At 44.4% G+C, this 15846-nt stretch overlaps 1 protein-coding gene across 4 annotated transcripts in view; it reads left to right on the top strand.

Moving 5' to 3' along the window:
• Positions 1-15846, top strand: part of TGFBR3 (transforming growth factor, beta receptor III) — a 243470-nt gene that overhangs the window by 116870 nt on the left and 110754 nt on the right. For 3 of the 4 annotated variants that reach the window (XM_011939966.1, XM_011939965.1, XM_011939964.1), the window contains one exon: positions 7662-7846. In XM_011939966.1, coding sequence (XP_011795356.1) covers positions 7662-7846 — 185 coding nt within the window. Of the gene's footprint in view, positions 1-4100; positions 4199-7661; positions 7847-15846 lie in introns of all 4 variants that reach the window. The other variant, XM_011939967.1, reaches the window with a different exon arrangement.

The raw sequence follows: 15846 nt of genomic DNA, 5'->3' as shown, positions 1-15846 counted from the left end.
TCCATATGTGCATTACTGCCAGGAAGCACTTTTCTGAAATACACATCTTACCTCTGTGTGGCTAACAATAGTTTACTTATAGTGGGTTACAGAGTTTCTGTGAGGCTTCGGATGAAGTATCTGCAACATGCCTTTTCATGATAAAGTATGGTGTGAAGTGAGCAGACGTGTGTGCTTATGAGCATTGTTGCTTTCAGGCATGTTCTTTCCTCATCGTCCACGCCCTCGTTGATCCTTATGTGGTAACAGCTTTTGCTGTGCTGATAAGGAGCATCATCAGAGCATGTTGCTCACTCGGCTCTTGACTGCAGGGAAGAGATTGCGTAGGGAAGACGGGATGTGGGTTTTCAGCCCTGGCCACAGGAGACACTCCCAGCCTTTTGAGGCTGCTGGTGAGGGCCGACAGTAGCAGCTCCAGAGCTCACAGGTCACCACAAAAGTGAGCAGATGAGTCAGATGGGGTTTCGGAGCATGTTTTCCTGGTTTCCAAGCCTTTGTGGCTAGGAGGTGCTGTATCGGGCCCCATGGTGGTCAAGTGAGAATCTGAGCCACCGTGTTAACTCAGGCACGAGTGCTGAGCCTGTGGGGTGGATCATGCTGTTCCCAGGTGGAAGCCTTCCTGAATGGGGCTGGCCCTGGCATTGTGCGGACAGATTGCGGAAGGAACCACTATGAGGCTAAGCGGGAAGGATGGGAGACAAGTTCATGAGCCGGCTGTGGCAGAGGGAAAGGGACAGGAAGGCTAGGGCCTGACCCAGAAGTGGCAGGATGAGGCTGGGGGTGTGGTGTGCCAACGGAGAGATAGAGGATTGTTCTGCCACCTGGAGAGAGGGGCTTGGCCAGAAGAGTGTTCGGGAAGAGAAGACAAAAACAGATTTGTGTTTCCTGCGTTCTGTGACAGTTGAAGGTGGGGAAGCCCCAACTGGAACTTGATTCTTAGCAACCAGAAATGCCACCTCCCTCATTTCATGGCTGGTGTGTTTTTTTCTCCCCCTTTTAGTATAAGAATGAGGCTTTGGCTCTCAGGTAAAGAGTGAAAGCAGGAAGTCTGAGACAGACAGTCTCTTATTGTCATGAAACCCATGCAGCATGCATCACCCCATGGCTCTTTCCCATTTCTCAGTGATAATTGAGTGCCTACTGTGTGCCAGATACTGTGCCAGGGTGAGGCAGGCAGCAGCACATAGAATGGTTGGGTTCTGTTCTTTTGTGGTGTTTGCAGTCTTTGGGAGCATGTAGATGTGAAACCAATAATTGCACAAATAATTATGTACATCTAATCACAGGAGGTGCTGTGGAGAGAAACGGAGAGTACCACGAGAGTATGAAAAAATATAGATCTAACACAGCGAGGGAGGTTTGGGGAGCTTCCTTGAGAGATCAGTAGAATGAGCAGGAGTTTGTCATGCCATGGTGGCGGGAAGGAACAGGCGCAGCGGGGAACATGTTCCTGGAGGAACGCTATTCAGAGGCTCCTTTGGGACAAAGTTTGGCACTTCTGATGAAATAAAAGAAGGCAAGTACAGTAATTAGGGTAGGTTAAGCTACAAATGTCAGAAAACCCAAAATAACATTGGCTTAAATAAGAAAAAAGTTTACATTTGTTTCCTGTTTTTAAAAAAGCAGTTCAGAGCTGATCCTGTGGCTCCACGTTCATCGAGTACCCAGGTGGCTTCTCAGTTGCTGTGCCCTCTTTAGCATGCTGCTTCTGTCTCATGGCCACAAAGTCTTGCTCTAGTGCTGCCTGTTACATCCATGTTCCAACCAGCAGTCAGAAGGAAATGGCAGAAGAACTGACCTCCTTCACTTTATACAGGAAGCTGCCAGCTGCTAGCGAGATTGGGAAATGTGGCCTTTGTTCTGGGTGGCTGTGTGACCAGCTGGCACTTGGAGAAGGGAGAACGATGGCTATAGGGAGACAACGAGCACTTCTGTGCTTCATCAGAATGGCCAGAACACGGGGAGCAAGTGCCTGGGGAATGAGAGCTGGGGCCATAGTAGGAAGTAGGGCCAGATCTTGGAGGGCCTTGTAAGTCATGTTGAGGTTTTGGGGCTTCATCTGGACAGCAGAGATAGTGTGATAAGTCTTTTAAAGCAGAGAGAAGCAAGATCAGACTTGAGTTTTTCAGATCAATTTGGCTGCTCTGTAGAAGACATTTTGGTGGAGATAAGAATTAAGAGCATCTTGCAGTAATCAGGGAACGAGAGATGATGGTGCCCATGGAGATGGAGGGGGGGTCGGAGTTGGGTGGCCAAGGAGAGAATCCATTGGGTAAGGAGAGGGAAGGGGTGATGGGGCACTTCCCTCAGGTTGGTGCCAGGTGTACGTAGATGGAGGCTGGTGCCATTTACCTAGGGAGGGAATGAAGGAGGAACAACAGGCACGAGGGGTAAAGATCCTGAGTTCTGCATGTTGAGATTGGGTGTCCATGAGACAAAAGTAGATGGTGAAGGAGCTGTTGAATATTCAGGCCTGGAGCTTAGAAAAAGAAGTATGGGCCGGATGTGGTGGCTCACGCCTATAATCCCAGCACTTCAGGAGGCCAAGACAGGTAGATCACATGAGGCTAGGAGTTCGAGACCAGCCTGGCCAATATGATGAAACCCCATCTCTACTAAAAATACAAAAATTAGCTGGGTGTGGTGGCGAGCGCCTGTAATCCTAGCTACCTGGGAGGCTGAGGCACGAGAATCACTTGAACCTGGGGAGTGGTGGTTGCAGTGAGCTGAGATCGTGCCACTGCACACCTGCCTGGACAACAAAGCGAGACTGTCTCAAAAAAAAAAAAAAAAAAAAAGGAAAAAATAAGTAAGTCTCAGATGGCCTGGAGTTGTTTCTGTAAAGAGATGGGAGTTGAACCCATGGATGTGTTTGAGAAAATCTATGGAAAAAGGATAGTGCACTCCAGGAAGGCCTGGCAGGCATTTTACCTGGAAGGTGGGGATGGAACAGCTGGCAGCAGAAGAGCATCTCTCCAAGATATTCAAAGGAAAACTTCATACAATCACACTGCCTCTTTCCTTTCCTTTCCTTTCCTTTCTTGGCCAGAGAGGCTTTCTTTTTCCCCAAAGGAAACGCTCTCTCCTGACTCCTACACTGCGTCTGTTCTCTTAGGAGAGGACTATTGTACACCATACTTAAGAGTTTAACCTATATCCTCTAGCCTGGACATTTTCACAGGGACTTTTTGTCCCCGCCCTTAAGTCTTAATTTTTTTCAGTTGTACATTCTGTACCCTTTGCAAACTTATCCAGTTATGTTTTTCAGGATAAAATCCTAGCGAGAAGTTGCTGGGTCAAAGGATATGTACCTTTTGTGGGGCCTTGGATACCACTGAAAAATTATACCAATTTGCTCTCTCAGTAGCAGTATGATGCTGGCATACTTTTTGAGGAATCTTTCTTAAGGCATTTCTGGGCTTAATTTTTTTTATAAGCATTGCCCCTCTCTCCCAACTTTTCTTTAATGAAAAATTTCAACATGTAGAGATGTTGAAACCATTGTACAGGGAACATTCAGATTCCACAATTAGCATTTTGCAATAGAAGCTTTATCAAATATCTCTCCATCTTATTTTTTGGGAGGTATTTCAAAGTAAGTTACAAAATGGTAGATATCACCCCTAAATCTACGACCACTTTTTATTTTCACAGAAAGTGTTGGCACAGTAGCCCAGGCCTCGGGCTGGATGTTCACTGTACAATGGGTGGTCACCCCTTCCCTCTCCTCACCTAGTAGATTCTCTTCTGGCCACTCAACTCTGTCCCCTTCTCTCCATCTCCACGGACACCATCATCTCTCTTGCCCCGATTACTGCAAGGCCAGGCACTTCAGGACCCTGCCTCCTGAGAGAGAGAGCCAAGGAGGGCCAAGTCTGAGGCTTTGGGTAACTGGGGAAACGTTGAAACAGTTACTTAAGCACAATGAGCTTACTTTGCTTTCTTTAAAATGCGGTTAGTGCCGCTTCCTTGCGATGTGTCAGAAGGATGTGCAGCACCTAGCATTGCATAGTGGGCACTTAATAAATGGGAGCAGTCTCTCTCTTTCTCTCTCTCTCTCTTTTTTTTTTTTGGTACAGAGTTTAGCTCTTGTCACCCAGGCTGGAGTGCAATGGCGCAATCTTGGCTCACTGCAACCTCCACCTCCTGGGTTCAAGCGATTCTCCTGCCTCAGTCTCCTGAGTAGCTGGGATTACAGGCACACGCCACCAAACCCAGCTAATTTTTGTATTTTTAGTAGATGCGGGGTTTACCATGTTGGCTAGGCTGGTCTTGAACTCCTGACCTTAGGTGATCCACCCTCTTCGGCCTCCCAAAGTGCTGGGGTTACCGACATGAGCCACCGCACAGGGCCGAGCAGTGTCTCTTATTACGTTGTATGCTGAACTGTTAAATATACCATTTCTTATATGCCCCTCGGGATTGTGGTAGATAATTCCTGATTTTTTTTTTTTGGTCTTTTTTTTGGTGTACGGATAGTTTGATCATATGTTCTAGCTTTTTTTCTTTTTCAATCTTGGAGGGAAAAAAATTCTATGAGGAACTTCGAAAACCAACTACTACTCTATTGTGTCAGATGGTCAGGAACACACTATTGAGTGTATTTAAACATTGAGCCAAGTAGGTCTCTGCATTTTTATTTTTATTTTCTGAGATAGGGTCTCCCTTTGTCACCCAGGCTGCAGTACAGTAGTGTGATCACGGCTCGGCTCACTGCAGTCTGGACTTCCCTGGGCTTAGGTGATTCTCCCACCTTAGCATCCTGAGTAGGTGGGACTACAGGTGTGCACCACCACAACTGCTAATACCTGTATCTATATCTATATCTATGTCTGCATATTTGTATATATATGCGTGTGTGTGTGTGTGTGTATATATATGTATTTTTTTTTTTGTAGAGACGGGGTTTCGTCATATTGCCCAGTTTGGTTTTGAACTCCTGGGCTCAAGCGATATGCCTGCCTTGGCCTTCCTAAGTGTTGGTGTTACAGGCGTGAGCCATTGCGCCTGGCCTCCTGTGGGTCTCTGTAAAGAGTTGCTGTCCTGGCATTTGATCAGGGTGTGCCCCATGCATTGCTTTCTCTTTTCTTTGACCTTGGACTGACTCATATAACCCATGGCTAGAGCTCCAGCCCTTAAAGAGGGTATTTGCCCTGTTCTGGACTCTGGCAAAACAGAGAGTGTAGACTCTAAGGCCAGAAGCGCGCATCCTCAGCACTGAAGGCTTCCCAGCACCGATTCCCTCTCTCTTTGGGAATACCTTATTATTTGATTTGTTTCCATTGAGTTTTCGCCCCTGCCCCAGTGTGGAGGGTGAGCAGTGCGGTGATTTAAGGAGATCTTAATGGGTGATGGTGGCATCATGAGGAGGAGGGCAGATCAAATAGATTGCAGGCCTTTTTGCAGACGTGTTTTCAGCCTGTTCAGAGCTTTGCACACATACGAGAATGGAACTGAAAGGCATTTTATTTGTGCTTAATTTGTGATAATTGTAAATTTGTGGCAGAAGGCTCTGCAACCAGTTCAGAAGGGTTTCCCAGTGTGGGTAGCTGTAGCCAGTGAGTGTCCCCAGAATTGAGTAGGAATAGGATAATTTCTTGAAACTCTGGGTGTGAAGTGTACCAGACATCCCACTGCAGCTGGGAAAGCCAGAGGCCAGGAGGGCAGGATGAGGGCAGCAGGGGGAGTGCCTGCCCATACGGTTTCCCTGCACCCCGCCAGGGGTTCCAGGGAATGTACAGTCAGTACCTCCTGTTACTACTCTTGGGACATCTTCCTTCACCACCTTATGGTTTCTCAGAAAGCGGCTGGCCATGGTCCAGCTATACAGAGAGTGGCAGTGACTATTTGAGAAGGCACATACTTCATTTCAGACCCGATAGCTATTATCAGCCTAGATAATTTCTGTGAGTCCTGAAATAGACTTGGCCCACCAGGCAGGGTGTCTGCTTCTGGGTGTAGACTGGCTGGTTCTGAACTATGTTTGCAACCCTGGAGAGTACCTTTATTATTTAGAAGTCAGGAAGAACAAACTGGAGTACTTTCAGGCCTTTCACCTGGGTTCCATCTGGGACGTTGTGGTGTAGTGGGCATTGTATGTTTCAGCCCAGTTTCTTGGGTGATTGAATGGAGACAATAGCACCAAGCTCACAGAAGTGTGTGAGGAGTAAGCATCCAGTTCCTTCTTCCCCTGGGTGTGTGTCTATCAATCCAGCCAATGTGAAAGGAAGCTGCAGTGATTTCAGGGCTGTAGCAGCCTATTTCCTATATTCCCTACAGCCAAATCCAAGTCCCTGGAATGGTGCCCTACTCACTGATCTGAGAAGGGGCATTTTTTTAAAGCTCAATGATTCATTTATTCATTTAACAAACATTTTTTGAGCATCTCATATATGCCAGGCACTGCAGATGAATGCTGAGGATACAAAGATGAGCACGCACAGCCCTCAGAGAGGTCACATTTGACCAGTACAGATGGATATGTACACCAGTGGCTATCATGTAAATGCAGTAGTGGAGACAGGCAGATAAATTGCGGGAGGGTAGAGAAAGAGAGCCTTCCTCAGCTTGGGACGTTTGTTGTGGGAGCAGAGTGAGAGTGGAAGAGGAATTTGGGTAAAGGAAGCAGGCTTGAATGAGGACATGGAGTTGGGAAACATCCTGGTGTGTCTGGAGACCTTTAAGTAAGTTGATGTGGACTGGGGAGGGATGAGACATAGGAAGGGGCTAGATCAAGAAGGGCCTCCTGTGCTCTGTGATGGAGCTTAGGCTTTATTCAGTAGGGAAGCTATTCTGAAGGGACAGGAACTGCCCACAGAGATGCCAGCAGCAGGCATTTGCTTTGGGAACACCCGTAACATTGAGTGCCTCTAGGTTAGGTGGACAGTGCCTGTGTGGAAGGTGGCATGCAGAGCTTGAGTCCTCAGACTCCGTTCAGGAAGGTTTGTAATTGTCTAGGGTCGGTAAAGAAGTAGAGATGGAGAGGAGTGAATGGATTTAGGATTTAAGGCGTGATTGATTAGAGAAAGAGGGAATGAAGAAGCAGGAACCAAATATGACCAGGGTTCTGCTTTTTCTATCTGAGGCTCTGCTCAGATTCTACTTCTTTTGGGAGGATTTTTCTGACCTCTGGTCCAAATATTGCTGTACAACTCTGGCCCTGATTGCCTCTACATGTTACATCTTGCTCTGTATTGTTCTTAAGTTTGTTTTGCTTTCCCTAATAAAGGGAAGCTCTGAAAAGATAGGATCTGTATCTTATACTTTTATTAAGTGCAATTTTAGGTATTTAATATTATTTATGTATAGTATTATTGGGACTTTAAGCAATTTATTTTATTTATCTCTGATTTTCTACCAAGAGGGAAGAAGGAATTGCACACAAATGTTAAATGGAAAGTGTCCTCTACCCAGAGGAATGTATTCATGACTTGTGAGTCCAAAAGGGAATTTAAAAAATCAAATACACACCAAATTATCCAAAATAAATGTAAGAGATTGGGATTTTAGAAGATAGGCTAGCTTTTTGGCCACTTAGTCTTGAAACAGTTTACCTGGAAAGGCATCTCTGGTGGGTTGGCAGTGGCTTGATCACCCTTGCCCGTTTGAGGCAGAATTAATTGCTGTTTCTGAGTGGCTTGTGTTTGTGATTCCCTTGGCAGGTCCAGAGCCTGGTGCACTGTGTGAATTGTCACCTGTCAGTGCCTCCCATCCTGTCCAGGCCTTGATGGAGAGCTTCACCGTTTTGTCAGGCTGTGCCAGCAGAGGCACGACTGGGCTGCCGCAGGAGGTGCACGTCCTGAATCTCCGCACCGCGGACCAGGGGCCTGGCCAACTGCAGAGAGAGGTAGGTGCAGGTGTCAGCTGTCAGCCCACTGCCACTGAGTCTGCAGAGACGATTTTCTGGACAGAAGTCCTTTTCTCTTCTGGGGTTCAACAAAGAAGCTCGTGTATAAACATAAGAGAGCAGCTTTAAAATACCAACTGCTCTCTGGATTGGGCAACTTTAGGATTTCTCTGTCTAGAGATTGGTTGGCTCTCTCCCTTTCCTGGCCCTCCATATTGGAAAAAAACGTTCATAAGAATTTCAACTTTTAGGCCAGGCATGGTGGTGGTGCACACCTGTAATCCCAGCACTTTGAGAGGCCAAGGTGGGAAGATCGCATGAGCTCAGGAGTTCAAGACCAGCCTGGAAAACATAGCAAGACCTTATCTCTACTAAAAATAAAATTAGAAAGAAAATTAGCAGGGTGTGGTGGTGAGCACCTGTAGTCCCAGCTACTCGGGAGGCTGAGGCGAGAGGATTGCTTGAGCCTGGGAGATCAAGGCTGGAGTGAGCCATGATTGCCACTGCACTCCAGTCTGGGAGATAGAGCAGGATCCTGTTTCAAAAAATAATAATAATTTCATCTTTTAAACATGATTGTGAGAAACCAAATAAGGTACCATTTCTCTGTTGTTGTGAAATGCCTTTCCCATTTCCTCCTGTGTCCTCTCTTTCTTCTTTCTTTACTTTGTCATATGAACTTATTACTTCTGCAGGATGAATGAGGGGAAATGGGAACACTCTGGAATAAAAATGGCAGTACTTTGTACTTGCCTGAAAATCCCTGAGCATAGCTCCTTATCACTATCTAGGCAGCTTCCCAAAGGTGGCAGTGACATTAGCGGAGATGGTGATGATAAAGATATATGCTCATAGTTACTCAGCATTTACTCTGCCCAGCACTGTTCAAAGCACTCATACACTAACTCCATGAATTCTACAATTATACTCATTTTACAGGTGACAAAACAGGTGCAGAAAACTTATTTGTGCAAGGTCATCATCTTCAGAGAGAAATGGCCTCCTCTTTCCTGTGGCTCAAAAGTGTCCTAGATTGTGGGTGAATGGTCATCATTTAAGAGGACAGATTTCCCAATGAGATAGCACAGAGTGCTTTCCTTCTGTTTTTAAGCTTCTGTGTGTCAGAAATGTTATCACTCAGGTATTCTCTCTCCAGGGAGAAAGAAACCACAAAAAAATCCAATCATAGTGAAGTATAGGAAAAGTAATGCAGAATGGAATTTATCTTTGAGCTTTCTTCTGGTCAAGCAAGTTAATTTCCAGAGCCACTTGTTTATGTGCCTCAGTCACCCCATCTTTTTGGGGTGGTAGGAAGAGGAGAAGCACGAGATGTTAAGAAGGAAAAGCAAGCTCATTTTAATCTTATGAAAGTGTGCAGAGTTGGCTCATTTCAAAGACAGATCATCTAACCTTTCCAGCAGCATTGGAAATTATTGTTAATACTCTTGGTTGCTTGCCATTGTTGCTGCAACTCATATTTCAGGTCAGATTTCTTTATCCCAGTAATGTGTCTTTAATTCTGAACTGATGGGGGAGAGTTTGTGGTGAGAGGGAAAGGAGGAGAGGAGGAAATGCAGCTCCTATGAAGCATTGCTGACTCCAGCAATTCTTTAGCAGCGATAATTACTCATTTTATATATGCTTCTCTCAGAGGAACTCAGAGGGAAAAGAAAGTGCAAGCTGTTACAGAAGTAGCAACAGCAGAAAATTCTTGATGTTAAATTGTGCAGTACTGTTGTTGACTCTGAAAAAAAATTCGAATAAGACTACTGAAACAAAAGAAAAATACCCCAAGGAGTGACAGCAGAGCCCTACTGCACCTGGTTACTATGTTATTCAAAATGGGATTCATTTTAGGACCTGGCAGTACTGAGGATACATAACATTAGCTGGCCTCAGGGACGCAGTGTGTTCAGTGAGGAAGAAAAGAAAGAGGGCCTACAAAAGGTAGTCTCAAACTTGTTTAAAAACCTGAACATTATTCTCCTTCAATATTTGTATAGTGTCTGTATGATTTGGGGCCAGTGATTTGAAGATGTTTTTGAGAATAGACAACAGAGAGACCTTTAAGAATTAGATGGTTGTAGTTCAATACTGCTTGAACACAAGATCTTGGGATAATTGATTTTTGGAGATTCCATCTGGCTCTGCCTTGTTCACATATGGCAGACCTCAGAGTAGTTTGCATATACACAGTGAGCGTAGAGGATGACATCAGAATGAGGGTCAGCACGACGAAAGAATGAAAGACTGTGGATGGTAAGATGGGTGTGGATAAGGATTAAATATCGCTCACTCTCTCGACATATGACTGTGGAGAACATTACCACAGCTGTGCAAACAGTTTTTAAAAATCATTTGAACCACATGACCCAGCAATTCCACTCTTAGGTATATACCCAAGAGAAATGAAAACACATGTCCACACTAAGACTTGTCTGTGACTGTTCATGGCAGCATTAGTCCAAAAGTGGAAAAACCCAAATGTTCATTTTCTGATGAATGGGTAAATAAAATGTGGTATATCTATACAATGGAATGTTATTGAGCAATAAAAAGGATGGCATAATGATATGTGCTACAGCTTGGATGAACCTTGAAAATCTGCTAAATGAAAGAAGACAGACATAAAGACCACATATCATATGATTCCTTGTATGTGAAATTCAGAATACAGAAATTTATAGAGACAAAGTAAATTAGTCATTGCTTAGGGCTAGAGGGGAAAGAAGGAAATAGAGGTTGACTGCTAATGGGTACAGGTTTTTTTAAAATAGTGGAGGCCGGGCGAGGTGGCTCACGCCTGTAATCCCAACACTTTGGGAGGCTGAGGCAGGTGGATCACCTGAGGTCAGGAGTTTGAGACTAGCCTAGCCAACATGGTGAAACCCCTTCTCTACTAAAAATACAAAAATTAGCTGGCATGGTGGCGAGTGCCTGTAGTCCTAGCTACTTGGGAGTCTGAGGCAGGAATATGACTTGAACCCAGGAGGTGGAGGTTGCAGTGAGCCAAGATTGTGCTGCTGCACTCCAGCCTGGGCAACAAAGCAAGACTCCATCTCAATAAAAAAAGAACAAAAGTGGAGGAGATGACAAAAATGTTCTAAAATTTTAATGGTTGCACAACTCTGAATATACTAAAAACTGTTGAATTGTAATTTAAGTGGGTGAATTTTATGGTATGGGAATTGTATCTCAATAAAACTATTTAAATAAACCATTTGACCTGCTGACATGCTAATTAGTCTATAAAGTTTACCTTGGCTCAATTCACTTTATCAGAATTGCTTACTCCTTCAACTTAAACTCACCTAATGCTTTTTGTTATTTTCAATGGATAACTTGGTTTTTGTAGATACGCCATGATATAGTCTGTGCTAAAAATAACAGCTGATCTGTTTTGAGGCTAATAGTAGGAGGGCCAGAGGCAGCCTTTGTGCAGTCTCTATCAATTTTTTTTTGTTTTTTTGAGACAGAGTCTCGCTCTGTCACCCAGGCTGGAGTGCAGTTGTGTGATCTCAGCTCACTGCAACCTCCAGGTCCTGGGTTCAAGCAATTCTCATGCCTCAGCCACCTGAGTAGCTGGGATTACAGGCATGTGCCACCGTGCCTGGTTAATTTTTTATATTTTTAGTAGAAATTAAATTTCATCGTGTTGGCCAGTCTGGTCTCAAACTCCTCAAGTGATCCGTCTGCCTCAGCCTCCCAAAGTGCTGGGATTACAGGTGTGAGCCACCACGCCTGGCCTCTACCAAATATTAAAGGCAAATATTTTTCAAAATGAAATGGTAAGTGCTGTTACTTACAAATTAGCAAAACAATGACCGTGCTGGCTCCAAGCCATAATTGACTATGACTCTGAAGGCTGCAGTGGTTGGTTTTCGTGATGTCATCCTTAAATGTGAGGGAATTACTAAATCAGCCCCATTTCCCTTTGGCTTGTTATTGGTTCCGGATCAGTAGCAAGATCTATTATAAATCACCCCATCTCTCAGATTTTACTGTTAATAAACTCCTACCTCCCAGGTTCTTCAGCTGGGGAGAGATTTTTAATTTTCCTGTGTAGAGGCGGTGACAGAGCCTACACCTGAAAGTGGTGATTGCAGCAGGTTGACAAGATTTAGGGAGACAGTTACGTTTAAGTTGGATGAACAGTTTTATAGGCCAGTAGAGAATTTGTATCAGAAATACACTTGTTACAACAGTACATAAAAAGCCCTCTGTACCAAAGCACTGTTTTGTCATTGGCCTCCCTGCTGGGTTCTCCTCGGGTCAGAGTAGACCTATTGTATTTTTCATCTGAGAACACACCTCTCATTTGTAATCATTGGTTTCAGAAACAACAGCCTTGGAAGTGAACAGGAAACTGGAAAATGACTTTCTGGCAACAGAGGACAGCAGAAGAGCATAAACAATGCTGAGAGATCAGATTTATCTTTTAGAGCAAGTGAGGACCGGTGTCATGGTTTCCATCCCCATGAAAACCGGCTCCCAGTACCCTCTGACTTTGAAGTAAAATGCAGCCTCCCCCTTCTGTCAGAATCCCGAGTTTAATTGCTCAGGGCGTTTCCTGATTCCTGAGAAGGGTTACAGCACCATCAGAGGCTTGTTTACAGTAACATACTTGCATTAGTTTGTGGAATGGCAACAATTTTGTTTCCTATCATCTAATTTTTACTTGTGACTTGCTTTTATGTGGTGGTGTGTCTTTTCTATTTCCGACCTATCTAATTGCTTGCTTATTATGAAAAGCTGCTGAGGATAAGTCCCTAGTTAGCCATTACATATGTGTAGAAAAGATATGGACATTTAAATTTATGTATTTGTTTTGACATTAAAGGAGCAATGGGTGTGCCAGTGCCTGGCTGTTGGGGTGGAGTGGGGATCGGGAGGCTGCATTACCATGGGAAAGGGGCCAGGTTTAATAACTTCACCCGTCAAAAAGCTCAGAACCCTATGAGCTTCTCTGCCTCATTCCAAAAGAGGATTTGGGATGAGCTTCCAGCAACAGGCATACCAACAATGTAAGCAGAAATACAGAATGAGGACCAAGGGAAAGAGGAGAGTGCAGTTTGTGAGCCATATGGGTTAATGTGGTTGGTATGATTGTGTTTGAAATTTGGCTCCAGACTTTTTGGCAGGCAAGCCAAGTGGGATGTGTGGTTAATCACACATATGGCTCCAAATCACTTTTACTTTGTACCTTCTCTGAGGATTGGCATAAAGCTGTCCCGTTTTTGGTTCTTTTTGAGGGCAGGAAAGACCACAGTGGGGAGAAAGAGAGGGAAGTAAACACTGTCAAGTGCTAACTGCTCGACTTGCCTCTTAACAGCTCTCACATCCCCCAAATGACAATACTAGCAGCCATAGTGGTGGAGACTGTGTGTCTCCTGCGGGCCAGCCACCTGCCAGGCACTTGTTTGGTTCTGCCAATCTTCTCGTCAGCCTGAAACAGAGGCTTGGTGGTCACTGTTTTTGCAGAAGAGAATACTTGGGCTTAGGGAGGTTATTCAACCAGATGGTGAGTTGCGGAGCCAGCCCCTGAGTTGTGTCTGTTGGATTCTACAGTGCAAGCTGCAAAGCTTTTCCAGTACTCCAGACAGTCATCCTTTTCCTATTAGCTCTTACTTGGTTCTGGGCTACAGAACCTGCTAGTCTGCTTTGTTAGACAGCCAGCAAGTAGGTCTGTTAGTAAGGGTTTGGGTTCTGTGCATAGGTTGGTAATAACTCTTTCCAGTGCTTGGAGTCCTTTTTGATTCCCTTCCTTGCAGTTTTGGGGCAGTATCAAGTTGGTCTGTGTGTGGCAGTGTCCCTTTTTTCCCTTTCATGGTTTAGGATTATCACACCACATGTCAGTAATTATAAAATGCGGGGCTGAGCTCAGGAGCCATTGTGCTCTATGTGGCTGCTAATCCCCATGCTAAATGGCACCACCAAGGGGCCTTTTATGTTCTTGTCTGTTTTCATAGTTAAACATTCCCACCACCCCCAGGCCTTCAGCTGCCTTCACACAAGTAGCTCACCTGTCCTCTGCTTATAATTTACTACGTCTTATATCCAAACTTGTTTTAACTGTGTGGTGGGAGAGAACTAGCACATTAACTGACTCTTCTTGCTAAGAATGAAATGCAAGAGCTTCGGTATTCACACTTTGCCATCTGCTTTGACATCTTTTTGCTTACATTGAGGAATTTGTCAATTCAAAGATTGACCATTTTGGAGATCTTTACCTACCTACCTATCTATGTGTAATCCTTCCCCATTTCCGTAATATTAATATATGAACACCTTTTCTCTTTTTCCCCCTCAATTATCAAGATTCAGATAAAACAGTTTTGGGGAGGAATGGGTGTGCCTTGCCCAACACCACTAAAAGAACTGATATAAAATCTCAAGGCTGGGTTTTGGGAGAGTACAGATGTGAGAGCAAAAACTTTAAACTAGCTACATTCTTTTCTCTATGTGGGGCATTTTTTACCCTGCTGCTATTCATAAATGACTTCCTAATGCTAGTCCTGTGCATATGCAGAAAAAACAAAAAACCCAGGGCTATTTATGTTTAAGATATCTTTTATGTGGCATGTACTAAGCAAGTGTCAAAGTAAACCCCTCACACACAAACATGGTATATCGGTGAAATTTGGTTTCTAAACAAATACATTCTGCATATAAGCACTGCCTGGTGTTTGTTTAAAAGGCGGCTGTTCTGGAAATCACCTCAGTCTGACAGGAAAGATTACCTCTGAAATGGTCATTTAGTTTCCCACCAGACCTATAACAGATAGTATCATGCATTGCTTCGTGACAGAGACACGTTCAGAGAAATGTGTCGTTAGGGGATTGTGTTGTGTAAATGTCATAGTGTAGTTACACAAACCTAGATGGTATGTCCTACTATGCACTTAGGCCATATGGTATATATAGCCCATGGCTCCCAGGCTACAAATGTGCACAGCATGTTACTATGCTGAATGTTGTAGGCAATTGTAACACAGCGGTAAGAATTTGTGTACCTAAACATACCTAAACATCGAAAAGGTACAGGAAAATTACGGTATTATAATCTTATGAGACCACTGTCGTATATGTGGTCCCTTGTTGGTTGAAGCATTGTTATGTGGCCCATGCCTGTACTATTTCTCTGTCTCTCTCTTTTTTTTCTGTGTCTCTCCCTACCTGCCCACTGCCTCTCTCCTTTCTTCCCTTCCCCATTTATTTGAGTATTACTATAGAAATCATTTCATTACCTACAAAGGCAACTGAATCTGTCTGTTCACATAGAATTGGAGGGCCTGAATGAATAGGACACTCATATCATTTAAAAAGAGTTACACCTTTACTTGAAGACACTCAATGTAGTTTAAACAACAACACCCTGCTAGGCGTGTGAAGGTGCCAATCCAGGCCTGGAAAGGGGAGCAGGGTCAGGGACAGCAAGGCAATGCATCTGCTAGCTGTCACAACAGACAGTGCAAGTGAGAGTTGGCACTGGTCACACTAGTCAAGGATGATGGCTAACACTTTGGGGCAAGATGTTCAATCTAAAATTCCAGCTAACTCTCAAATAGGAACTCTCCAAAAATACAGTCTTGGACTTTTAGAAAAAGTAAAAGCAGAAATCAGAGAGGTAATAGTAAACACCAGGGTTTAGGAAACAAACCAGGACACAAGGCTAAGAAGTTAAAACATTCCTACCAAGATGCAGGCTGGTCATGTCACTTAAATCCTGTCATTCGTCATAGTGATATCCAGATGCTGTAATGTTGCCCCAGGAAAGCACAGCCCCTGCCCCAGCAGAGGGACTGAGCCTGGTTGGACTCCGCCTTTTTAGAATGAAGTAATGCCGATTTATATTCTATGCTGGCTGGACAGACTGTAAAAACCTCTCATTATTGCCTCTTCCCCAGATACAGAAGAGACTGCCTTGACACGCCCCCCCCCCTTTTTTTTTTGAGACGAGTCTCACTCTGTCGCCCAGGCTGGAGTACTGTGGCATGATC

The sequence above is a fragment of the Colobus angolensis genome, unplaced genomic scaffold (genome assembly GCF_000951035.1).
Source record: "Colobus angolensis palliatus isolate OR3802 unplaced genomic scaffold, Cang.pa_1.0 Scaffold186, whole genome shotgun sequence".
Lineage (NCBI taxonomy): Eukaryota > Metazoa > Chordata > Mammalia > Primates > Cercopithecidae > Colobus > Colobus angolensis.
Note: the sequence above shows the minus strand (reverse complement) of the source record. Positions and strands in the feature narration are given on the sequence as shown.